We start from the raw sequence: 26,465 nt of genomic DNA on the forward strand, positions 1-26,465 counted from the left end.
TTTTGCAAAACACATACAATTATATATATATAGAAGGACAAGGGGTGGTCAGCTTTACATTATTAATCCATGCCAAAATGAAGTTTTAAAAGTACCAAATTTGTGTTCTTCTAGGAACCTGCAGGGCCCCCATATACTACCAGATGCCCAAAGTAAGCCCCCTTGTTTTCTTCATCTTTCACATCATATAGTTTTCTACTGTTTGTAAACTCGTATGTATGAGGATTTATATCCCCTCCACTTGGACTCTTAAGTGCAATACTCCTGAAGTATGCATCATATCGGGTGCTCCCAATTAGAAATTGACCTCCCCCCATTGCGGGTTTAGGGATGCCCGGTGGGCTAAATACCTCTCCTCCCCATTCAGCATGTGAAGCTAAGTTTGCTAATCCGCTGCCAAGTATGCTCTTCGGCCAAAATCCAACATTGGTATTCGCAACTCCAAGCCACCAGTTTCCATTAACTAGGTCCTATATATTTTTACATGGATATCAAAATTAAATAATTGAACAGAAGAATGCAAACTCTATTTCTTTACCACTAATTACTTAATTATGATTTTTGTTTCATAATTATTGGTGTAATAATTATTTGACACAATAGTAGCATGACTTGGGAACTTGTGATCTGCCAATACAGTGGTCTAGGTGTGGACTTCATGTATATTAAGAGTTTTCAAATTTTACCTGCAAGATGTGGATTTCCAACTCAATTGGTGTCTCTCCAGGTATAGAGACCTCTTCAATTACTGAACCAAGAGGTATATCTGTGTCCACAATCACAAATCCAGGACAATTTGTATTGAAACAATGAGATTGACCTGCCTGTTTGGTAGACAAACATATAAGAATATATTGTAAGAGCTACTAAGAAATATGGTCAATTAAGTAATATGCACTCAAAAGCAATGATACTTACATTCGTATATATGAATAGTCGACTACTTGAGTCACCAAACAGAGTTGGATCCACCTGAGACAAACCAAAAACATAATAAAAACAAATGCTTTTGTCTATGTGAAGCTAGTTTTTACTTCTGAAAATTGTTTGTAAAAGAAGTAAGAAGTTAAATTTACAAGCAAGAAGATCAACTTACCCTCCACCCAACTTGTAAGCTATCAGGCCCATTTTGAATCATCATTCGCCCTGCACTATATTGTTTACCCCTGGCACCTGGTTGGTGTACACTAAGCACTGCTGACGCTCCACTGTATTTGTTTGGACCATCTATTGTCTCAACTATGGCATACTGGGTAATAAAAGTCCAAAACATGTGTTACTTTTATATTTTCCCTTTAACCTTTTCCACTCTCAAAATCTGTACATATCCATATTGTTGGGAGAAAACCAAAGGCCAATTCGAAATACCCAAATCTAGCACAAAATAGTAGAAGTAATTTTTTTCCCTCTTTGTGTGAATCTATTAGGAAACAATTTGAATAAAGCACAATATATATATAATCTGAAAATAAAAAATCTTAAAATCACACAACAAGGCAAGAGCAATTTGCTGATCAAAAAAAAAAAAAAAAGCAAGAGCAATTTTTACGTGGAAAACCTTCCCACTGTGAGAAAGAAAAAACTGCGGAACTGTAGTCCACCAAATATCTCCACTATCAAAGAATAATGGGTGTACAAGAGTTCTCTCTAGTTAGAACTAGTGGCAAACAATGAAGAACTACAAATAAGTTTTCCTGGCAACCAAAGAACTAGTTACAAAGTTTAGGAAAGATCTCCAAAAACAGGGTACTGTTCACAAGCTAGAAAACCAAATTCAGAGTGCTCCAAATCTGATCTCCACTGTTCAGATCTACCAAATTTCAGCTCAATCAGACCATGAATGCTTGCCGATCGAACTATTTGATCAAAGCTGGATAGAGTTTATCAAAAAACTGCTTGGCTCCCTTTTTCCTCTTTGTTTGGTGGTTGCACTCTACTCTCTCTCTCTCTAGGGTAGTAGAGAGGGTTTTTGTCTCATCACACGCATGGACCAAAAACCAAACAAAAAACATTATCTGTTGGTTTAATTTTAGGATTATAATTTGAGTATAGAGTTTTGAGTTTTTGAATCGTGATTTGAAAAGAGAAAATTTGTTTTAGTTATGAGTTTTGAAAATAGTTTCGAAATGATTTGTAATTTTTTTTTCTTTTAGATTGATTGATGTATAGAATGTGCAAGGAGAGATGAGAGAGAAAAAATGATTGATTGATTAATAATAAAAATAAAAATAAAAAGGAGTTTTGAAAGTAATTTTGAGTTTTATTTTAAAAATATGTTTGGTTAACAAGTTGTATTCAAATCATGGTTGAGTTTTGAAAAATAAACCAAACGCTACCATAATCTCTCCATGTAGGCTTGAGACTCACATGGGCTTTACTGACTATTTAGGCCATCATCCACATACGAGGGAAACCCAACCCAACACAAGTATATATATGCATGCGCTTACTTTTTTTTGTTGATTTTTTCCCCCTCTTTTCATTCAAATAACGCATTGTGCCCTAACTGTAAGATTTAATGTTTAGTGTTTTTGGTTGTGCAGATTCAAGCCATGTAAACAATCACATCTACAAGTAAAATTATTATCAAAAGTTTGCCTAAAACTTTCAACAAGATGAGGCTAAACATTGCTTCAAAAAATGAGGACTAAAATCAATTTATAGGATCAAAAAATGTGGCTAGAGTGTTCTATGTGTGTGTTGACAGCTCATTCAAGAAGGTGATTCATAGAAACAAATAAAACCAAATATAGAAAACAAGCAATAGTGCAAAACTAGTATTGTGAAGCTATATAATCTTGATTGACTAGGATAACTTACATCAGCACCACCAATGCCATCTGCAAGAGTCATTATTTTTGAAGCAAGTTTCTCTCTAATGAGATTTTCTTTAGTAGTTCTTCTAATTGGAACTGTTCCAACCGGGCAACCTCCACCCTTTAGTCCTACATGTAGAGGTTTGCTATCTTTTGAGGAAACTTGATGTCTTGATCCATTGGGTGATGAAATGGGCTTCATCTGCAATTCAACTCGATTCGAAAAAGGTAAAGGAGACTTGCACATAAATTGATCACATAATGGATTACAAAAAATTCAAAAGAGTTGGCTTCTATTGTTGGGTTCGTGCATGTCTTGTTTTCTATGAGCCTCATAAAGTTATTAGTGTCGGCTGTGTGTATCAAATTTGGTAAGATCCATACTGTATTTTGGGTTAGGTTGTGAAATCAAGAGTTCACTAGTAATTCAATGTGTAGGGTTTTATTAATTGTATGGGACTAACATTTCTATGGTTTGCCTATAAATATGAATCTTCTCTACAATCTCCTCTCTTTTATTGATGCTTGTCCCAAAATTATATTTTATCTATTGGATTTGATCAATACAATTATTCCCTTTGCCAATAAAAAGAAGTATTGTAGAGGTGTGAGATTGAGAGGTTTTGTAAAGATGTAGGGGACATGAAAAAATTCTGGAGACAACAATAATGAGTAAGTAAGCATGTGTAACTTCTAGAATCAGTTAATATTAAGTAGGGAAATGGGCAGAGTTTCAGGACTTCGGTATTGGTGTCAGATTTTAAAGGTTTTTGGTTTCATTGTTGTACTCGCTATGATTCATAGTATATTTCTCTTTTGTATGCAAATCTTTGTGATTTTTCCTCTTTAGTGTGTGCATATGGATGTGCTTCCATTTGAATTTAGGATGTGCAATAATCCCATCACCTATTGTGCGAACTATAGTGTTCTGTGATTTATTTTGTGCTCATAGAGTGTTGAATAAATAATTAAATAGCCTTCAATTATGTGTTGGAGATAAGATGATGTATGGAGACAAACCTGAAAATGAAAAGTGTGGTTCTTCAGTAAAGGATGATCAAATGCAGGCTGTTTGTAGAAATCCACGCAATCATATATATCTCCATAATTATTCTGTAAATGTTACAATCTTTCTGTTAATTTTTATATACAATTGTTCAATTCATGAAAGGTTGTTCAAAATTTTGTGCAAAAATAATAATACCATATTCTGTATTCTCAAGTTCAGAACATCAAATTAGATGTTGCAATTCAAGACATCCATGATATTAGGCCTAAGATGCTTATTAATCTCTGCCATTTGATTTTCATAGAAAATTTAACTAGACAGTATTGGAATTGAATGTCCTCGAAACTAGTCCCAGGACATCCTAGGAAACCGGCTCAACTTAAATTTTTATTTATTATATTTGAGACAATAGTTTGTTGATGTCAACAACTTTATGTTCCGATTTAAAATTGAAGAGATAGATTTTTTTAACCCAATAAATAACTTTTGATTTAAAAAATTAGTTTAATATTTTATTGTTAATTTGATATAAATTTAATTCATTCCACATTGGAGAGAAAAGGATCCCATGCCGTACATCGAGATTGTGTTTGTTTCGGATTGTCCCTATATATCCTCTATATGGTGATTATTAAGTTCCATAAGAGGTAGATACAAAATAAGATATTAGGTATGGGATATGACTGATTATTGATCTCTATAAGGTGATGAGATACAGATGAGAGATTAAGAAGGGTCTGCATTAGTAAAAACACCAAAATATTCTCCCATTATGGTGATTACACTATGTATGTATGTCTAGTGTGATTCCAGACAAACATGGGCTATGATAAGATTTTACCAATTTCCCAATCCAGGAACATTTCAAACTGGGATACAATATGCAATTGATAATATCAACATCAATTATGGCAAGTCTATTAATCAAATATAATTTATTCCCATGAAACAAACATAACAAAATTGAATTAAGACTGTGTTTGGATTTTAAATTTATATATGAGCTTGAAAAGGGAAATAGAAAACATGAGTGAAAAGTGAATCAAATGTAATTATACTTTACCTAACTATTCCATTTCTCTATCTAAATTAGTGATCCAAACGCAGTCTAAATGTTTCTAATAATAGTTGAGAATAAATACTTGTATAGTCTTGACTGCTGGCTTGTTGAGATGCTTAAGTTGCTCCTCCAACTCCAAATCTTCCTCTTTAGTTAAACTCCTCCAGTCTCCTTCAATTCCATTGTGTCCCACAAGGTGAGAGCATACACACAGAAATAACACAATAGCATGTAAGTCCATGGGATGATCTGGAAAATAATAAAAAAACAAGGTAGTTAGTGATAAAATATCACAACAATCATGCTATAATTATTTAAGGCAATTAATGAAATTACAGTCGTACTATATCTATACACATAAGGTTCACATATTTTATTTTTGAACAAAATATATTCATAGTCCTTAAAGTGTGCATTTATTGTCATTTTGGTTCTTCAAGTTTTAATTTTGTCAATTGCATCATTCAAATTTCAATTTGAGTCAATTTGTTCCAATTCTAAGTGTACTGTCTAAATAGCTAACAGAATGGTAATAAAATACACACATGTTCTTTAAAATTTGTGTTTCTTGTTACTCGTATCACTTTGGTCCTGGAAGTTTTTAATTTTGTCAATTTGGTCATGAAACATTAATGAAGAAAATAAAACATAACCATACAATATTAAAGGACGAAATCAATAAAATTGATACTTGAGAGACCAATATGACACAAAATATACATTTTTAGGACCATAGTAAAATTTATGATTATTTTTTCTTAACGATTTAAACATCCGTTTTGAAATTATATTAATCTGACTCAAATTGACAATTTTGAAGCAAAATGACAAAATTATTTATTTTTTGATCTACTAAAATCAGTTATTAGTTTTTAGATTAGCACATTTAGAAGTTAGCCTTCCCACCCTTTGTAAATTCAACTCTCCCTAAGAAGAGTTGAATAACCTCCCCCAGGTAAGAAAGTTATGGTGGTTAATTAGGTAAGGCCTAATTGATTGACAAAATTAAAAATTAAGGGACCAAAATGACAATGAATCTATATTTTACAGACTAAATTGTAGTTTATCCTTTATTTTTATTTTTTATGTAATGTGAAAAAAAACAAACGACACCCATGTTTGGCATTAAATTAGAATCGTATTGAAATCATGAAACTTTGAACAATGAATATCCTTGTACCTGAGACATACACTAGCCCTATTATCATTGCAATTGAAGTATTAGTGTGTATACACTTGCTATTAGGACGCACATTTCGTAAAATTAAATTAGGATGTTTAATCTAATAGTTGTATAGACGTCACTGGTTCAATTTTAATAGAGAAGTTGGGCTTGATAGATTGGTTGTAAATATCTCTCTTATATATTGACCCAAAAAAAAAATTAAAATTATAATAATTAAATTTATTTCCAATGAAGTAATTTATTTATGAATTAACGAATTAAAATCTCTTGCATTACTCCAATTTAATTTTAGTTGAAAACTGAAAATATCAATTTGACTGGATTGATGGCTAACCATTGGGTTTTTTATCGAGAAAAATTATACCAATGAGGTGATAAATTTATAATATAGGAAAATTCATTTTAAATTAGATAGTCTTATCAAAGTAACTTATTATTTTAAAATGTCATTATCATATTATTTTAATTAAATTATTTATGTAAAATTTGTTTTTGTAAATCAATTTCTTAAATTTGTTTTAATAAAAGTGCGAGAGAACATTATTATTTATTTATTTTTCATAACTTGGTAACCACCAATCTCACCGTTTACTAACAGATAGTCCAATTAAAGTATGGACTGACCCAAAAAATTGTTTGGGGCAAGAAGATTTTGAACTTAAGAGCATAGAGAGAGCACATCCCCATTTCCCCGACCTTGACCACCAAACCAACTCCTTAGGTAGTGTTTCATTCATTGGAATGATTAAAGTGGAATGAAATTATCATTCCATCAAAATACTCATTTATATGTTTGATTAAATTAAAAAATAATAATAACAAGCGCATATAAATAGAATTACATTTTACAATTTTAAATAAATAGTCATTCCATATGAAAGTCTATGGAATTACAATTCATTTTAATGAACCAAAAATAGAGCATAATGGTTAGCAATATTCTATTATGAAGAAAGTAAAAACGATAACTCAAACTGCTAAACCAAAGTAAACCAAATGACAATGAAAATGGACAGACAAATTAAACAGGAAATATTGAGTAAATTTACAAACCCACGTACAAAAATCAAGGCATAATTTGCTTAAAGTAATGATTGCCATATAAAAAAAATGCAAGTGGGAATAATGTATATTATTTGTAAGTAATTGAAGGAAAATACAATAAATTTTTATTTTTAATTTTAATTTTTTGAGTTTAGTCAAAATGGATTGAAATATACTAATTTTACAACTATTAAGCATGAATTAACACTGTTTTCTGTTAACAAAATATACTTATAGGGAGAGATGTGAAATGCAGCTTTGCTTGATTGAATGACAAACATTTATTTAATTTTTCACTCTCTAATTTGGAATTCAGACTAAAACATCTTTACATTTGAAGGAAGTTATAGAAATTTCTATTAAAAAATAACAAATTATTAACTAGGAAAAAATTATAATGCCATAAATCATAAACAAATACCTGAAAGACAATAGACTTCTGTCACAAGAATGATTTTGAGACCTCAATACACATGGGAATGGGAATGGGAATGTGTGTGGTTCGAATATATATACTAGTAAAAGAAGCGAATGTCTAGCAATGCTCATTATTATTATGGTTAATGCTAATAAATGTCTCTGGGGTATTTGATAAGATGTGGTTAAGAAAAATGCTAATAAATGTTTAGCAGTGTCCATTATTATTATGATCATTTGTTTGGTAAAAAATTTGATATTTCTAACATTACAATAGGTTAAATAGGGAATTCGGGTGCCTATTGTGCATCTAGCATGCGGGCACTATTGTGCACGCTTTGAGGCTCACTCCGAATCTTATATTGATAATTCGAACTATTTATTTTTTAGCGTATACCATGAAAAACATATCTATAAATAATTAAGTTGATCTGACAACAGTAACTCTTTCATCAAAACACATTTGTATCGATAAAAATGAATAGTAAGTGTTATTTTAAATATAATATTGATTATAAATATGTTTCAATTAAAGAGTTATCGTTATTCAATTAACTTATTTTTATAAATATATTGTACACGATATACTATAAAAAATAAATACTTTCAATCATTAAAATAAGAATCAGAGTGAGTCTCACTATGAGCACAAACAAGTAATGCTTGACATATACAATAGGCACCCTAATTTTTATTTTTTTCTTTATCAGGACAATAGGCACCCTAATTCTATTAAATAGGATAGTATTAATTTTTCTTGATTTTAGTAACGGTCTAATGTTAAATTATTATTGCGTATTTAATATTACATTAAATTTTCTTGAATTTAATAATTTTCTATTTTTATTAATTAAGGGTAAATTACACTCCGTAGTCATGTGCTTATTATATTATTATTTTTATTAAAGATTTATACAATAGAGTAATAAAAGGAAGATATTGACAATTGACTAAAAGTGCAGGAGTTGACTGCCACAATTTCATGTGTAAAGATCAAAGTGAAATTTGGTATAAAATACTAGGGTGCAAAGTGTAATTTATTCATTAATTAAATTAGATCCATGTAATAGTTTGGTATTCTTAACCTATTATTTAAAATTGAACAAATTTCAAGAATCATGAAATAAAGTATTATTGGTTGCTGCTTATCACGTGCCCGAGAAGCACTTGGTAATTGTGAAATAATCACAATTTTTTAATAATTTTTTTTTACTAAATAATTCATCTACAATGATTATTGGATTTGCAACAAATCAAAATTAACACATATGATACTATATCATTGTGAGTACATAAAATTTTATGTGAGTCTTAACATATTCTTTTACGAAAATAATCTATTCCCAACGGATCCATAATACACCATATCTGATGTTCAAATGCATCCTTTAATCTTCGTATGTTATGCTTATTGGAAAATAGATCTTGGGATTTGAATATTTGTTTTATAATATTGTTATTGTTTGCAGGCTGCCCAGTGTAACGTTGAAGCAAGTGAAAATGAAAAGAAAATGCAAACCTAATTTGGTGAACTTATCAACTTGTTTTGTTGTTTCATGGAGTGGATTAGGGTGGTTTTAATATGGAATTTCTGAATTCTCTTTTTTTTTTCTTTTTTTTTTTTTTTGAGCAGAATTTCTGAATTCTCTTTGAAAGGTTATAGTTGATCAATAATGGATTAATTTTTGTTACCTGTTAGAAAATTTGTTTGATTGAAGTTCTTCATTAGAACATGATTCAATGTAATGCCCAATTTTATTTTATTTTTTTGGGTGAGATATATTGAAACTAGACAAATAAATCATTAGGAATGTATTATAGTAGCTGTAGTGGCATCAAAAGGTTTCATGAAACCATTTTTCTGAAGAAAAAAAAAAAAAAAAAACCCAAAATTGATCACAATTTATTTTTGTAAACTGAAATTAATAATACCAGAAAAAAATTGTTCCATAGAAACAATCACAGTTCTATAGAAAAAATTAATAATACCCCTTCACGTGAACCCTCTGTTTGGATACAACTTTCAAAATTAATTCCACACCCGCGTTTGAAAACTCGTCTACCTGATCATCCCCCGGACTTCCGGCCGATTGACCGGAACAGTTGTTTTTCTTTTTTTAATTTTTTTTTTATATTTTAACTTTAAAAAAAATTCAAAATTTTTTTTAAAATTTTTTATGAGCTTTGAATATAATTTTGGATTGTGTGTTTGGTTATGAGTTGTAAATTTTTGAATCAAATATCATATGTCACATCAAAAATTCAATTCAAAACTCATAACCAAACAAATTTTCCACATTCAAATCATAATTTTAAAACTCACAAACTCAAAATACAACTCTATTCTCAAATCATAATTTTAAAATTCTACCAAACGCTACCTAAAAGTTTCTTAAACTCGTACAATTTGGCTTAGATTGGACCAGTTTGAGATTTTTATGATTTTTGTGGTTAGCTCTAGCTTAGGCTTTTAAGTTGAGAAAGGGCTTAAAAAAAAGCTTCTTATATGATCTTGCAAACCCTCTTCCGCTTATATTTCTATCATGCCATCATCTTATTAGAACAATAAATTTGGGAGTAATTACACAAAATAAAATAAAATAAAATTCCAACGTTTAATTCTTATAATAAAATAAATCTTGAACTTTCAATTTTGTTAATTTAAGTTTTAATCTTTTAATTTATTTTTTCAATCTAAACCATTAGTTTACTTAAGTTAAGTAAAATCAACCGAAAAAATATATTTTAGTCTTTAAACTCAATATAGGTATACTTAAAGTGTCTAAAATATATTCTGTAGTTGAATTTAATGATTAAAATATCATTTTTTAATTTGTTTTACTGAACAAAAATAGACAAATAATTTAGTTTGAAAACAAATTAAAAGTATACGATTTAAATTACCGAAATAAAAAATTCAAGACTTATTTTATTATAAGAGTGAAATGTTGGGATTTTTATTTTTTCTTTTTTTATAATTACCCCATAACTTTTTTCCTTGTTTTTTCAAGAACAAATATTGCTTCCTAGAACTTGATTTTTTCAAAACTATCACTTTTTCTTAATATTTAAATGCTATGAAATTCATATTTCATTATTTTTAGAATGACCAACTAATACATTATTTTTATTAACAAAATAAACAAATATTATAAGTGATTAATTCATTTTTTCATTCTTTGCATGGGCTAAGTAATCATTTTCTAGAGGTGTGCTTCTGTTAAAGTCTCAAGTTCAAAACTTCTTAAGTGTAAATAATTTTTTCGAGTCAATCCATATGGGCTTTATCTCGACTTTAATTGGGACCCCTGCTAGTGGATGGTGAAACTGGTATTCTAAATTAGTTGGTCTAATGAACCGACTATAGAATTATAAATAAATAAATAAATCATTTCATAAAAATTTTGACCTAGGTTCTAAAATGAAATAACATTAAATTTGAGGGGAGTAAAGAAAGAAAGCCTTGGGAGATTTTTCAGCAATATTGGCAGTTTTTTCCGAAGTAGATAATTTCAACTATAAAAGTAAAAGTAAATGAAGATGAAACTCTTGTATCTCCATAAAAAATAAAAATAAAAGTAGAGTGATGCTATTTCTCCCTATTTTGGTCATTATGTTTAAGTTTGTCCTTTTGGGCGAAGTACAAAAACGCTTGGACTTTTGATCGAACAAAATTGAGACTTTGATTTATGGAGCGAGTGTCCAATTAAATATAAATTAAGAAATAAGAGTGAGGATAAGTTCAAAAAATTTGAAGTCAGTGGCAGTGAGGGGTGGAGCAGTGCATGTACAGAGTTGTTAAAAAAAAGGGGACAATTACCTACTTCATTTTCCGGCGAATGTTGCGAGGCCATTTTACTGAGATTCTAGATGGCTTTTCTGGGTTTTGATTATGATGATTTGAAAGTACAATTTCTGAAGCGAAATTGAGAGGCAATTTTGTGGGTTTTCGTGATTTCTCTAAGATTTTCGATGGTTTTCCTAGTTTTGATTTTGTTGTTGATTGGTTCCGATTGGGAGACATGCGATGATCATGATAAAGAGGAAGAGATGTTAAGGAAGGTTTGAAGAGAATGGGCCGAGATCAAGGAGGAGTTTGAAGGAGGCCAGCCAGGTGATGAAGAAGGCGGTAACGGAGCTGGTGAAGGCAAAGGAGAGTGAAAAGAGAGCATATTGGGAAGAGAGAGAAACAGAGAGGGGCTGTGACTGAGTAATTTGAGAGGATAGTAGTTAGGGTTGTGCGTAGTGTAGTTCGAGCCGTTTGAGAGTAAATTACAAATTGAATGGCGGATTGACAAATCATGATTTAGGCGATTTTGGGTAGATTTTTAATCAATTATCAAACATTTACATAATATACTACTAAAAGCTGAACTTTTTGCGACGGTCTCAAACGTCGCAAAAGGTCCATATATCGTCACAAAAGACTTTTTGCGATGTAGTAGTAACGGGAAATGAGGGGTGGCGGAAGGGGCCGTGACAAAAAGAATTTGCAATGGTTACAAACCGTCACTTTCTTGTAGCGACGGCTAATTAATTGTTTTTGCGACGGTTTCACCTGACACAGAAAAAGGGAAAAAACTTCACTTTTAGTGACAATGTTGGTTGCCATCGCCAAAACTTTTTTAGCGACGGTCGAAAATGTCTCAAAAAAAGAAGAATTAAATTAATATTGTATTTGCAACAGTTTAAATCGTCGCGAAAAATATTATTGGCAACGGTCTAATACTTCGCAAAAAAGGTGAATTAAATTAATACCATGTTTGCGACAATTTAAACTGCCGCTAAAGATTTGAACTAATATGTATATGCAACAGGTTAACCCGTCGCTAATAAAATGTAAGGAAATAATGATTACATTAGCAACGGTGATTATTGTCACAATAAAATTATTTTCATAAAATCAATATATATTGTAAAATTTATGTATTATTGATTGATGTTTATTGATTGATTTTTGCCTATTACAAATGGTTCCTTATATAGATGTAGGTGTAGTGGATGGTGATAGTGGTGTAGTGGGTTAGGTTTAGTGGAGTAGGTGAGGTGGTAGTGGTGGTAGGTGATGTTAAATTCTAACAGCCCCCCGCAAACTCAAGGAGGATAGAAACTAACCAACTTGAGTTTGAAGAGAGGAACAAAACAAGAAAATACATAAAAAAAAAAGGATAGGAGACACTGTATGGTCGTGTCAGACCGTTGGTGAAGACACTGTATGGTGGTGTCATAACGTTGTAGAGGACACTGTATGGTGGTGTCATAACGTTGTAGAGGACACTGTATGGCGGTGTCAGACCGATGTAAAAGACAGTTTATGGGGTCATGTCGGACCGTTGTAGCAGACAATGTTGTGATAGTTGTTGTGACAGTTTACGGAGTCTTGCTGGACCCTTGTAGAAACTAACCGAAATCAATGTCGGGACAGTTTACAGAGTCTTGTCGGACCCATGAAGGAGCTAACTGGAATCAATGTCGGGACAGTTTACAGAGTCTTGTCGGACCCTTGAAGGAGCTAACCGGAATCAATGTCGGGACAGTTTACAGAGTCTTGTCGGACCCATGAAGGAGCTAACCGGAATCAATGTCGGGACAGTTTACAGAGTCTTGTCGGACCCTTGTAAAAGTTGCACCTTCAAAAGGTGTGCCCAATTTTGTCAAAAGGCGTGCCATCAAAAGGCGTGCCCAATTCATCAAAAGACGAGCCATCAAAAGGCGCGCCAGACACGCGGTGATGCACGTGATCGACAGTGCGCGTGTCAGCCTCTTCGTCATGTTCTATATAAATCAATGCGGAGGCTGAGGCAGAAAACCTGCTAAAATCTTCTGAAAAACTCTTCCTTGCCTGAGAGAGAAACTCTGTAATACTCTGTAACCAACCCGTCTCTGAAACACTCAGCAACATGGCCTCTTCTTCCCATCCAGCTACCCAAAACATGGCCTCCTCTTCCCGTGGTCTGCTCACGCTCTTTCCAGAACTGAACGAGCCCACAAGAGAGATAACTGGTGCGGTGGCTAGTGAACCTCAACCAAACACCTCTGGTTTTGCTCCGTTGAACTTTCCGATGCGGTTGGTGGAGCAAAAAATGGCGGTGCAAACTGATATTGAGGCCAATCAGTATACTCTGAAGTCATGTGTGGAAACCATGACTGCGGTCACAAACTTGTCGCACCGGCTGCAGAGCAGGACAAATGAGGTGCAACAGTTAAACTCCCAGCTGGCTCTGCTCCAACGCATGTATAAGGATGCGCGAGCAGAGATAAGTGTGCTAAAGGCAGAAAACAAGGAGCTGAAGCGGAAGGCCACCGTGATGTTCCGATTCGGAGGTCCGCCATATGCTGCAGTGGAGGAGCAGGGAATAGTGATCGTGCCCAGTGGAGTGGGAAACACGGAGGCAACACCGTCAAGGACCACCCAGGACGGAGGCAAGAAGAAAAGACCGGCGGCTGAGTAGAGAAGAAAAATCCCACTGTGGGTGTGGTAGTTTTGTTTTTGTTTTTTTTTTTTTTTTTTTGATGTAAAAGTGTGATCGGGGTTGATCCCCTGATATGAATAAAATGACAAGGTTGTGGAATGTTGTTGGTGTTCTTTTGGGGTGTTGTTTTGTTTAATAAGAAAAATAAAATAAAAGAAAATAATGGATAAAGAAAATAGAGAAAAATATTTGTGGATGGGTGATAAGAAAAACAGTAGTGTTTTTTTTTTTTTTCAATAAAAAAGAAAGATAAAATAAAATAAAGAAAGTGGACCAACGGGAGTGGACAGCTGGTGATTGTGTAATGTGGCTTTATTAACCGTGGGCCTAAGAAAATAACCACCGGCTAAACACACTTTACACCAAAAAAATTAGCTTCCCTTCAAGCTATAAAAACCAAGGTGCACCCACGTGAGCCCCATAAAAAATCAAAGGGGTCCCACAATCCACTCTTTACAAAACCACCAATATAATCAGCAGCTTCTTCAACAAAGCTAACTTGTGGGCCCCAAAACCAACTTAAACAACATATATTAAAATGTACACAAACCTCAGCCATGTGAACCCACGTTAAGCATCTTCAAATGGAGGGCCCCACCTAAAAATGATAAGGAACTTCAGGCGGGAACAAATCCACTCAAACACGCCAAACAACTGTCACGAAATTCAGCCCACAGTTTTTCAAAACAAATGCCAAATCAGTGGTATACAACTACACGGTATTGCACTACCACATGTTCTGCAGACCACACATGAACCAAAGCCCAACACGCTTGGTGCGCATGAGATTGCCTTCCTCTTCTTGACCAGGAACGACTGTCAGCCACACAACCACAACGCTGGTGAAAAACAAGTCGTGCTCTCTGTAGCAATGACCCCAACCAATCGAACCAGTTCAGCCCAAAAAACTTCTCTGACTGCCCTCACAGAGACGATAGCAACGGTAAACGTACCATCGCCAAGAACATGCTGCCAGCACCATAAAACAGTGCCAGAAATAACTAGCAAAATTCTGGCGAGGCTACACCAAGACAGAACCTTCACTAGAACCTCATTGTCAACTTTCTCTCTCTAGGACTGGAGAAAGAGAGGCTCTGTAAATACTCAGTGATGATACAAAACACGGTGGGTTTGTTACATGCTGCAACAAATAATTGATCCACCAACTGTGCAAGCATCATCAGCATCGCCAAGAGGATTTTGTGTGGGAAGGTCGGGAAAGTGAAGGTATGTGTAGAAAATTCCAGCGGGCAGCGAAGGCAAGGTTGCCGGCCGGCTGCCCGCCGGTGAGAAAACAAAATACGGGCCTAAATCTTATAGCTCTGATACCATGTAAAATTTATGTATTATTGATTGATGTTTATTGATTGATTTCTGTCTATTACAAATGGTTCCTTATATAGATGTAGGTGTAGTGGATGGTGTGTAGTGGATGGTGATAGTGGTGTAGTGGGTTAGGTTTAGTGGAGTAGGTGAGGTGGTAGTGGTGGTAGGTGATGGTAAATTCTAACATATATTTTATTAATTTATTCCCTGTACATGTAACAACCCCCACTTTGTCTTAGACATGCTCACGTGCATTTGCATGAGCTTCGTCTTGCTTAAACTTGCATTTTTCGGACCTTGATTTGTTTTGTCAGAGTGTTACTTGCATGCTTTGTTTCTTGCTTGGTGTGTGTTAAGCCGAGGTCATCTTAAGCCTAGGTCACGCCTTCGTACCTCTTACACCTAGGACCATCTTGAAACCACTTTGGTTGACCTCCACCTTCACCCTGGCATATTGGCCGAGATGTATATCATCTAGGCCGAGATGTTATCATCTAGACATCCTAGATCTTTGACCCTTACACCTAGTGATCTTGTTCCTGGACTGGTATGACCTAGACAGAGGTGTGGCACAGCTGGGCCGTTACTTGCCGAGATCATTGAGACGTTACTTGCCGAAGCTTATGTCTCGATCTGAGGTCATTGCCTTGTTAGAGTACCCATGTCACATTACTTGTTGTATACACTTTGTCATGCTCTTGTCTTGTCAGTCAGTCACCTTTTTGAGAAGAGCCAACCAGCCGTTGCCACGTGTCCTAGCAGAGAGTTAAGTCAGTCGGCAGTAAAGAAAACATATCATTTGTTATATCTTTGTCCTAGGAAGAGAGAGAAGCTCTAGGAAGAGAGGAAGAAGAGTTCTTAGAGTGAGAATAGATTTCCAAGCTTGATCTTCACACCTTGAGCCGTTAGATCCGTGTTTTGAGGTTAGAATCTTGATATACTCTTGTTGTTCTCCATGTTCATCTAATCACATTGCATGATCTAGCATTTTCATGAGCCATGCATTGATTTAAAGCTTGTTTTGGAAAGAGAAAATTATGTTCTTGTGTTCTTGAAATAAAACCATGTTTAGATCCGAAAGTTTGTATCAAGATTCATGTTTTTGTGTTTATTTTCATAAGATCTTCAAGTATGGGTGCATAAGTTCATGTCTTCGAACTCATCTCATGAAATCTCAAATTTTGAATAAAGAAGTTATGATTTTTAGCATTCATGTTCTTCATGTACATGTTCTTCAAAAAGAAACCTAGAATTTCCAGACTCCATTTGCCTGAATGTGGTCATCGGGACCACACCACGGCCAAGAGGTGTGGGACCTCGGCCAAGACCTGGTTGGTACCCAGCATGTTTTCCCAAGATGAGAAACAGTGTTTTAACTCCCAGCACACGTCTTACTTTGTCTTGACTTAGTTTTGAAAGAAATGCCCAGATCATTTACACTCATGAAAAGCTTGTTTTAAGAATGCATTTCATACCCATCTTTGAGCATCTCTTCTTGTCTTCTTGAAGTGCATTCAGTGGACTTTGCCATGTATTTGTAGGTCTTAGATTCTTGCCTTAATCCCTACACCCGAAGAGCTATGTGAGTGGTATTTTTAATAAAGCTATGTTATAAAGTTTGATAAAGCTTTGCTTTGTTTTGAGAAAATATTTGACCAAGCATGAATGATTATCCCTAGTTTTTGTATCAAGTATTATTGTGTTGATGACATTCTTGGAAAGTCGTTAGTACTACGGGACTATAATGCAACTAGCACGTTTGTCTTGGAAAGTCTTTAGTGCTAAGGGACTATAATGCAACTAGCGCGTTTGTTTGAGATATCTCCTTTGTCTTGCCACCGACGGTTTACCGCGCGGGTTTGTCCGGAATTCCCTTGTATTATATTGATGTTAGTAAGCATCCCTTGAAATTTTGAAAGATTTGACAGATGAACTTGGTTCATTCCTTGGATTTGTGCAAGATATGCTATGTATTGTTTGATAAAGATCTCGGACATCATTCATTTAAACCTTTATTACTAATATCATTCACTGAGTATCCAAGCTCACCCTCTCTATATATATATGTAGGTGACGAGCAAGAAAGTGGTGACACCTAGATGATTATTTGCAAGATGTTTTGGTTTATGTTTTTGGCTAGCATCTTGAAGGCGGTGACGCCTAGATGATTATTTGCAAGATGTTTTGGTTTATATTTTTGGCTAGCATCTTGAAAATTATGCTTCTTAGCTTTTGATCAGGATGTTTATGTTTCATATTTTTTGTATATGTCGGCTTGAGAAGCCTTTTGATCAAGATGTAACACGTACCTTGTTTTATTATTATTCAAGTTGTAAACCATGTTGGTATGTATGTCATTTCATTTGACCTATGCACAGCTCTTATGGACCATTTAGATTTAAATTTATTGCTTCCGCACATGTAAGCCCCATATGTATACTCTGATTGTGTGTGAATCTTTATAAGTTGGCCTTTGGTAATCTCAGATTACTGGCCATCACAACACCATTCTACTAGGGGCGGAATGGGGTCGTGACAGTACAAGTTATTAATATTTTCTAAAATAAAATATATAGACATCCACATCCACATCCACATTCACAAAATCATACGTATGTATATCTATATACCTTATTTTATTATTATTCAAGTTGTAAACCATGTTGGTATGTATGTCATTTCATTTTACCTATGCACAGCTCTTATGGACCACTTAGATTTAAATTTATTGCTTCCGCACATGTAAGCCCCATATGTATACTCTAATTGTGTGTGAATCTTTATAAGTTGGCCTTTGGTAATCTCGGATTACTGGCTATCACAACACCATTCTACTAGGGGCGGAATGGGGTCGTGACAGTACAAGTTACTAATATTTTCTAAAATAAAATATATCGACATCCACATCCACATTCACAAAATCATACGTATGTATATCTATATACCTTGTACAATTGTCAACCAAACATTCTTTACAAAAATATATGAAACATCTTCCAACAATACTAATAATTTTTTATATTCAAGAACTTAATTTTTTGTATCTAAAGCAAAACAAAAGTATCGACAATACAAATAAAAAAAAAAAACTTATATATCATAGTTTGTTTTAATATCAACAATAAGCTTCAATATTGATACGCGAAAATATCATCACCTACTCAAAAGAAGTTGCATCTGCCAAAAAAAAAAAATACAAAAAAAAATATCATTTACAATATAATTAATTTTAAGCTTACAGAAAATGTAAAAATTTGATATTTATTTCAAAAAATAAATAAATACAAAAAAGATTGTAAGTTACAATATCAACATGCAAAAATATCATCTCGTACTCAAAAGGGTTGTATCTGCAAAAAAAAATAAATAAATAAATAAATAAATAAATTAACAATATAATTAATTTTAAGCTTACAAAAAATGCAAAACATTGGATATTTATTTCAATAAATAAATAAATACATAAATAAGAGTGTAAGTTCCAATATCGATATGTGAAAATATCATCATGTACTTAAAAGGGTTGCATCTGCAAAAAGAAAACCAAAAAAAAATCATTTACAATATAATTAATTACATCAGAGAAGAGAGATGTGAATAATTTAGAGATTGACCTGCCTACTAATTTCCTTCACCAATTTAGAAGCCTTCTTGATCGAGAAATGGACAGAATCCAACTCATTAACAATTCTACTCATTTGTTCAGTCTAAACATAAAAGAAGTATGATGCTTCAATTCTCACACCTAAATTTTAGAAGCTGTCAACTTTCTTTCTCAAATTAGTCTAACAATGTAACTATGCCTTCAGAGCTGCTGCCGTATCGGTTCCAACATTAATTGTGTCATGGACAACCTATTACAAAAAACAAGCTTTTGAAGATTTACAAGTAATTTCGCCACCGCCTCCCCCTCTTTCTCTCTTGGTAGGGCACATTTGGGAGAGTCACTAATTTACATATATTAAACAAAATGTGCATAGTTTGGTCATGTTGCTTCACATCGGTAACACCAGAAAAATCTTTATCAGGATTCAGGTTCAAGTTATTGGATAGAAAAACCATCATCATTTATTTATTTCTTTTTAATTCCACACCAAATTGCTTCCAAGACCCAAAACCAAATGAGATTGACAGGAAGATGTTGCTAGCACTACCAAACAAATATGTGCCAAACAAATTTAAAAACTGGAGGTACATTAGCAGGTATATGATGTGGCATAGAAAAAAAAAATGTAAACTAGAACAATTGTTATCCATGAGCACCTCTAACCACAGACAAGTTCATCGCACAAGTTGAGAAAATTTTAGTCTTCAGATAGGTCAGCTACAATTATTCGCTACATAACTTTCTTTTTTATCATTTTTAATTGTAACTTAGAATATCAAGACAGAGATAACAAATGCATACTTTTAGATACGTGCTAGCTTTCTGGGCATTGCCAAATGTAGGTGTTTCAACAATATGTAGCAAAAGTTAACTAACTCTGGTTAACTTGCCAGCCTATCATCAAAAGTTAAAAAGGAAAGGCAGCTAATTATATCAATAATAAAGAAAGGAGGGGGCTAATCCAAAGCCTTCTCTCACATGTGTCACTGTGAGACACATGGGCGAAGGAGGGCTACCAATGCAATTTTTTGACTGCAGAATAACAGTCTCCCTAAGTAAATAAAAAAGATAAAACTAAATGTCCAATGATTCCTATACCACTCGAAGACAGATAACTGAACCTCACTGAGTTAGCCAAAATTGATACAAGCAAACCAGCAAAAGATCAAATGATTGTTTCTGAAGGAAAGCACCAAGCTGTAGTAGTAGTAACGGCAACAGGTGCCATTAGTGATACAAGAGGGGTTTCAGAAAACCCATCCCATGCCCGTAGAGGGGGAAGAGGGTTGTGGGTAACCAAAAAGCCAACATAAAACTTAAAATCAAATTATGTTAGTAGTGACACAGATTGAAGATAAAGTGGGGGAATGCCATTTGAGATGGCTTTGCCCTTGTGCATTGTAGGTTAACTAATGCATGTGACTCGAATCAAATTGAAGGCTCCAAAACAATTACATGTGGGTCAAGCCAAGTTTGGACTTTTTAAGTCTTTAGGCCTCGTTTGGGAACAGGCTAATTTAGTAACTTTTTGGCTATTTGGCTAAAAAGGTAGGTAAAAAAAACTTGTATGTTTGGGATGACTTTTTGACTAATTACGAAAAGACGTGCAAAAAGTAGAGAGAAAAAAGAATCTTTGACTTTTTTGTATGAGTTGTTGGTTTTTTGGCTAATTTAGTAACTTTTTAACTAATTGGCTAAAAAAGTAAGTCTCCAAACGGGGCCTTAATCAATATATAGTTTTACATAGAGTTAGCTGGAGAAGATAGACATACGAAGCAACCAAAGGCAATTGGCATAAGGCTTGTTGAGTTGACTGGAGCAGAATAGATATACTAACCTTTTTTGACCTATCAATGGCTTGATCAGCCTCATCCATCATCCGATTTCCATTATCTATTAACTCTTGATTCGTCATAGCTGCATTTGGTTACTTTTCAAATCAGAAATCTTACAAAAAAGAATACGCATCAGTAAAATGAAATTTACACGAACATAATGTAGGCTTACACTTCCATAACATTCAAGAATTAAAAACCATGCAAAAGAATTTTTAACCATGAAGCAGGTTTTACTAGTTCATAATAATGACAGTTAGGCCCCTCAAGATGATCCATAAAACAGGCCATTCCCAGTTCTAGGTGAACTAATCATAGACCTATCCTTTAGCATTAATTGCAGAGTGCCTACCCAGCTGCACTTGTACTCAAACCCTTGTTCTCACTCTTAGTGCCAAGCTTTTACCATTTTACTAATTTTTTAGAGGGGTTTTGTTGACAAGTGGCACTAGTTAGAATGTATTAAATGAAGCCAACTACCTCCACTTGCATAGAAATCAAAACAAGTAATGAATGTTTGCTTGGCATGAATTTAATTCTTTTGTGATAAGACCAAAATATTCTCTTTCTTTTTTAGTTTAAAAAAAAAAATAAAAAATTATCTATGTACTTATTTAGGTCCATTTTTCGACTATACAATTTTAAAAATTAGAAAAATTTAGTCAAAACTTTTACAAGTGAAGGAAGAATCAATCAACTCATGGGAGATTCTAAGGGCATGTCTCATATTGATTCTTGAGTTGGAGGTAAGCTATAGGATTATGACCAAATTCTGGAGCAGCTCGCAGAAATTGCACTCACCCAGACTATGATCATACAGTCAATTTGCTTGGCCATTATAGCAAGTTCCACAACTCTTATTCAGCAGCAGCATACTGGTTGCCAACATTTGTAAATTTATCCCCTTAAAAATAAGCCTCATCTTTGGAAGGGAAAGGAGACTCATATGTTTATATTAGGTGAGGTTCAACTGTCCAATGCAGAAAGAAAAATAGCATGCAGCTGAAATGTTCCCAAATGGGAACTCAGAAAAATGGAGAACTTAGTGCAGTTTGAAGTTGCAATTAAGAAAATCCACTACCTTGAATTAAAAGCTGTGGCCTTGGTATGTCATATGTGATATCAGTTATTAGTTGAAGTGTTAGTTCACCCAAAGAAATCAGAGTACTGACCTCTACAAGGGCCACATTCTACATATTCTTGGTGAAAGCTAGAATATGAACCAAAACCTGATTGGCTTGTTTTGGCTCTGTTCATCAGTGCTTCTGTTTTGCTCCCAGTTCAAAGTTTGACTTCAAAAAAAAAAAAAAAAGGCTGTTTGGCTATGGATTGCAGGGTCAGTTTACTGAAGGTCCCAAACCAAACTGAATATACACGCACACACACATATATCTTACTCAAGTAAAGAAGGTACAATCTATACAGAAGTAGAGCTTCTTCAAAATAAGTGGAACAGAATCCAACCAAGGCCAACAAAAGACTTGAAGAGGACAGCAGCATGTTGTCTTGCATCATTCATGAGAAATAGCCTTTATTCCTGAATTGAATAGGCCTGGATAGGCACTATGCAAGTCTTCTACAATTGGCCCAACTAAGCTGTGTCTAGCTTTAGTAACTATTTTGTTAGTTTTTGCTCCTCAAACAATTGTAAAAGTATAGAATAAGGTCTTTTATTAAAGCTGTTACAGCTGCATGGATAGAAAGAGACAGAAGGGCTAAGAGAATAGTTGATAGTATTAAAGAACACATTTATTGTGCTATAGAATTGTACTCAAGACAAAAGGCTTTATTATTTGCTATGGTATGCAATTATTCAATACAGAATGTGTTGGAAATTGCATGTTTGCTATAGCTATGGAATGCGTGAACGTTGCCGGAGTTGAAGAAGTATCATTATCGAAACACTAACCGCTATTATAACATCTGCAAATTTGAATTGTTTTCAAATCCAGTAGTTTGGTGATAACATTGCATCATTGCTAGTGGAACATATCTCAACTAGGTTGACACACTAAATGTTGGCAAGACACCAACAGAAAACAATAAAAAGAAAATAGCACCAGCATTAACAGAACAAAACAGCAACCAACACTCCCACTGCTGCCTCAGTTTTATGATTCAGTTGCCAATTCTCACTTGATAAAGATTGACACGAATATCATTAATTGAGTAATCTTTCAACTTAAAATTGTTCTTAACCCATATGTTATCATCTGTTCCCTCATGTATGTAATTCATTGCAACTAATTGGTTCTGCAAGAAATTGTCAATAAAATACTAATAAGAAAAAAACTGTTAAATGAACCCAACAAGCAAGAAAAAGAGAATTATTTTAGCAAATTTCTCAGGACGAACTGTAATTACAAATATAAATTTGTGAAGATAAGCTGTTAGATATATATATGATTGTTTTATAATTATCTATCTGTATTATAGATGTATCTCATCTCTTTTTCTATAATTATCTCTGATGTATCTTTATCTCATTTTCTATACTTATCTACGTTTCTTCTCAGCCTATAAATACATGCTTCTTGTATTTCATTATTCAATTCAATATATACTGTCTCTTTTCTCTTCTCTTTCTACTTTCATAACATAAGCAAAGTTGTTCATAATTTGAGATGCATTGAAAAGAGAAAAATTACTTAATTTTTCATTAAAAATTAGAAGTTTCAAGAAACTAAAAGATCTATATTGTGAGCTTATGTGGCAGCTTATGTGGCTCATGGAATTTGGGAGCTTATGTGGCTCTAGGTTTAGTTGAAAGATCTATATTCTGATCATGGTAAACCAGGCGCAATCTTGTGATCTGAAGGATTTGGTCCAGAAGTTTATTCCTGAATCAATTGATAGGGAGATTGAGAAGACAACTTCAAGCATCTACCCTCTGCAGAATGTCTTCATTCCCAAAGTCAAGAACTTGAAAGCTCCCAAGTTTGATCTTGGCAAGTTGATGGAGGTCCACGGTGACTACTCTACGGAGGATGTTGGAGTGAAAATGGAAAGGCCTGCTGAGGAGCCTGTTGAGGCAGCAGCTGAGGTAATTGGAGCTTAAATGAAGCTTTATGGGTTTCTTTTGTTTCTTGAATGTCGTTTATGGTTTTTCAAAATAAGGTTCCATCAACATTGCTCATAATATAGTTCAACATGATAGAACCAAGAATATTGAAGTTGACAGACAATTTATTAAGAAAAAGTTGAGCAAGGTTTTGATTTGTATGTCAGTTAGAAGATATATTCACGAAAAGGCTTGGTAGTAAGAATTTTCACCCCATTATTTGCAAGTTGAGCATGATAAGTATTACGTGTTATGTAAACTTGGAAGTGTATTTGTAGTTACCAATTTAGGGCTGGTTTGGGATACCTCAAAAAAGCCAAAAAGTAAATAAAAAAGTTAAAAAGTTATCACTATTCACCAAAAAAAATAAAATAAAAAAAATAATTTTACCAAAAAAAAGTACAACTCACATGTCATGTGAGTTGTACTTTAGCTGCCCACCGTTTGTACAAAAGGAGCAGGCGACGAAGCAAACAAGACGGTGTTGTTCGATCCGTGGGGGCCCATCACGAGTCTCGTTTTGATAATCTGAACCGTTCAATATGTAGAACTCCTCGAGTAATATATGCCTGTAAAAAATCAGGTTGATCGGATGTCGCTAACTACATGATCAAATCCGTTTTGTATAAAAAATGGATGGTGTTAGAGTTAACGGCTGACAAAAAACTACACTGATCAGATAGATATCGATATCCGATTAACCTGATTGTTTACAAGCATATAGTACTCAACGAGTTTTATACATTAAACGGTTCTAATTAGCAAAACGGGACCCGTGGTGGGCCCCCACAGGCCAAACAGCATCGTCCAATTCAATGCCCGAAAAGGAGACAAGCTTCTCCTATACACTACTTTGCCCACCGTACTGCCTACTCTGCCCAAGCTTCTCATATACACTAATTTATACAATTTTTTAATACACATTTTTTCGTAAAAGGTCAAAAAGTTATCCCAAACAACCATCTTTTTTTCCTCAACTTTTTAGTCCAAAAAGTCAAAAAGTGTACTTATTGAGAACACCCTAAACAACCCCTTAATATTAATACAAGAGGATGATGGAGAGAATCCTAATTCACTCTCTCTCTTCCCATCCCAGTATACAATTTCTCTTTTATTCTCTATTCTTCTTCTTATTGTTAAATCTAACTAAATTTAACAATAATTCAAGGAACCACAAATTTTGTAATTAAATACTTACTATGTTTTGTTTCCTCTAGAAAATTTAGCATTAACTCAGTGAAAAAGATTATTGATTGTCATCTTCTCCCAAGTTCTCAATTTTGATATAGACATAAAATTCCTAGTTAGTAAATTCCTATTTTAAAAGCATAAAGTATTTCTTCATTGCATCATCTCAATTCACTAGGCCAAAACTATTTGGCTAAATTCTAATAACTTCCCACAAAATCACATTTCAAATGAAATTTTCATGTAAGACAAACGGCAAGGAGTTAACATTCAGATTACAAGAAAAATATTCAACAGTACCTGGCCTAACTAGAGAACTGGCATTGGAACACCAATTCTAAGTGTTGAATGATTCAGCATTGGAGTTTCAGGTAGAATATTCGCTGAATTTCCCCCACTCCAAGAGGGGCATGTTTTTATTTTATTATTTTTTTGTTATTAAGTCATCAATTTATTTTAACAGTGTTTGTTACATGTTTCAGAGTTTTGATTTTTGTTAAGTATTAAACTGCTTATATTTCAGAAAAATATGTGAAGCTTTAGCTTCCATGAGGCTTTGTCTAATTAAAATGTATACTTGCAGAGATTGGGGTAGGCGCTTTATGAGGTTATATCCACAGTACACTTCATGGGAAAATCCAAAAGATCCAGAACGATCACTTGTTTCCCTCTTTTAATTGAGATCAAAACCTAATTTTTTTAAAATTGGTGTTTAGGGTTAAAATCCAATGAAGGCAAAAGAAGAGAAAAAGAGGAGTGAACAACAGAGGCAAGCAGAGGAGAGATATACCTGGATGCCGGATGGAGAACCCGTGGGAAGTCGCTGCCGCCGCTGCTACAGACAGTCTGTGAGGCTAACTCGAGAGCGAAAGCAAGAGAGAGAGATTGTGAGAGTTGGTGCGAGCGAGTGTGAGAGGGAAGAAAAGGAGAGGAGAGGAGGGTTACCTCTTCCCACGCGGGTGCTGTTGGGGCTGTGATGACTGGGAGCTCTAGTTAGACAGAGAATGGCGACTAGAGAAGACAGACGGTTTTTTTTTCACTTTTTTTACTTGATTTGAGAAGAGCATACTGAAAGGGGATGGAAGATAGGGCAAAGAGGAAGGCGCGGGAAGCAAAAATAAAAGTTAATGGCATCACAAAACAAAACAAACAATTGCAAAAAAAAAAAAAAAAAAAAAAAAAGAAAAAAAAAAAAGAAAGACGATGGGGGAGAAATCGTCATGTAAAATACTATTTTTTGCCATGGTCTTGAAGTTTTCATGGCAAAAAAATTTATTTGATGACGGCGCCATTTACAGTCACAAAAACATAGTTTTTGCAATGATTTTTAAACCATCGCAAAACGTTCCGTGTCCAATACTTCCTTTTCTAGTAGTGGTGCAGTGCGACACTGGACTCTGTCAAATAAATATAGTTGTTTATTAGTATTGGGGAAATTATCCG

General features: G+C 34.0%; 1 protein-coding gene across 16 annotated transcripts; it reads right to left on the reverse strand.

Moving 5' to 3' along the window:
* LOC114258381 (protein neprosin-like) lies at positions 1 to 26,148 on the reverse strand. 16 transcript variants are annotated; one of them, XM_082882977.1, is made up of 10 exons: positions 25,968 to 26,114; positions 25,813 to 25,876; positions 20,776 to 20,855; positions 4,968 to 5,134; positions 3,837 to 3,929; positions 2,821 to 3,018; positions 1,097 to 1,249; positions 919 to 972; positions 687 to 824; positions 1 to 470 (listed from the first exon to the last, which is right to left on the reverse strand). In XM_082882977.1, the coding sequence occupies exons 4-10, from the start codon at positions 5,124 to 5,126 to the stop codon at positions 111 to 113; spliced, it is 1,155 nt and encodes a 384-aa protein (XP_082739103.1). In that variant the 5' UTR covers positions 5,127 to 5,134; positions 20,776 to 20,855; positions 25,813 to 25,876; positions 25,968 to 26,114; the 3' UTR covers positions 1 to 110. The 16 variants fall into 16 exon arrangements, 4 of the variants coding, with proteins under 4 accessions (XP_082739103.1, XP_082739104.1, XP_082739105.1 ...); XM_082882978.1 differs by having other exon boundaries at positions 25,813 to 25,868; positions 25,968 to 26,107; XM_082882979.1 differs by having other exon boundaries at positions 20,776 to 20,885; positions 25,813 to 25,868; positions 25,968 to 26,107.
* Positions 26,149 to 26,465: the final 317 nt, after the last annotated feature.

This window comes from Camellia sinensis, chromosome 8, assembly GCF_055761805.1.
Source record: "Camellia sinensis isolate YWXY chromosome 8, ASM5576180v1, whole genome shotgun sequence".
Taxonomy (NCBI): domain Eukaryota; kingdom Viridiplantae; phylum Streptophyta; class Magnoliopsida; order Ericales; family Theaceae; genus Camellia; species Camellia sinensis.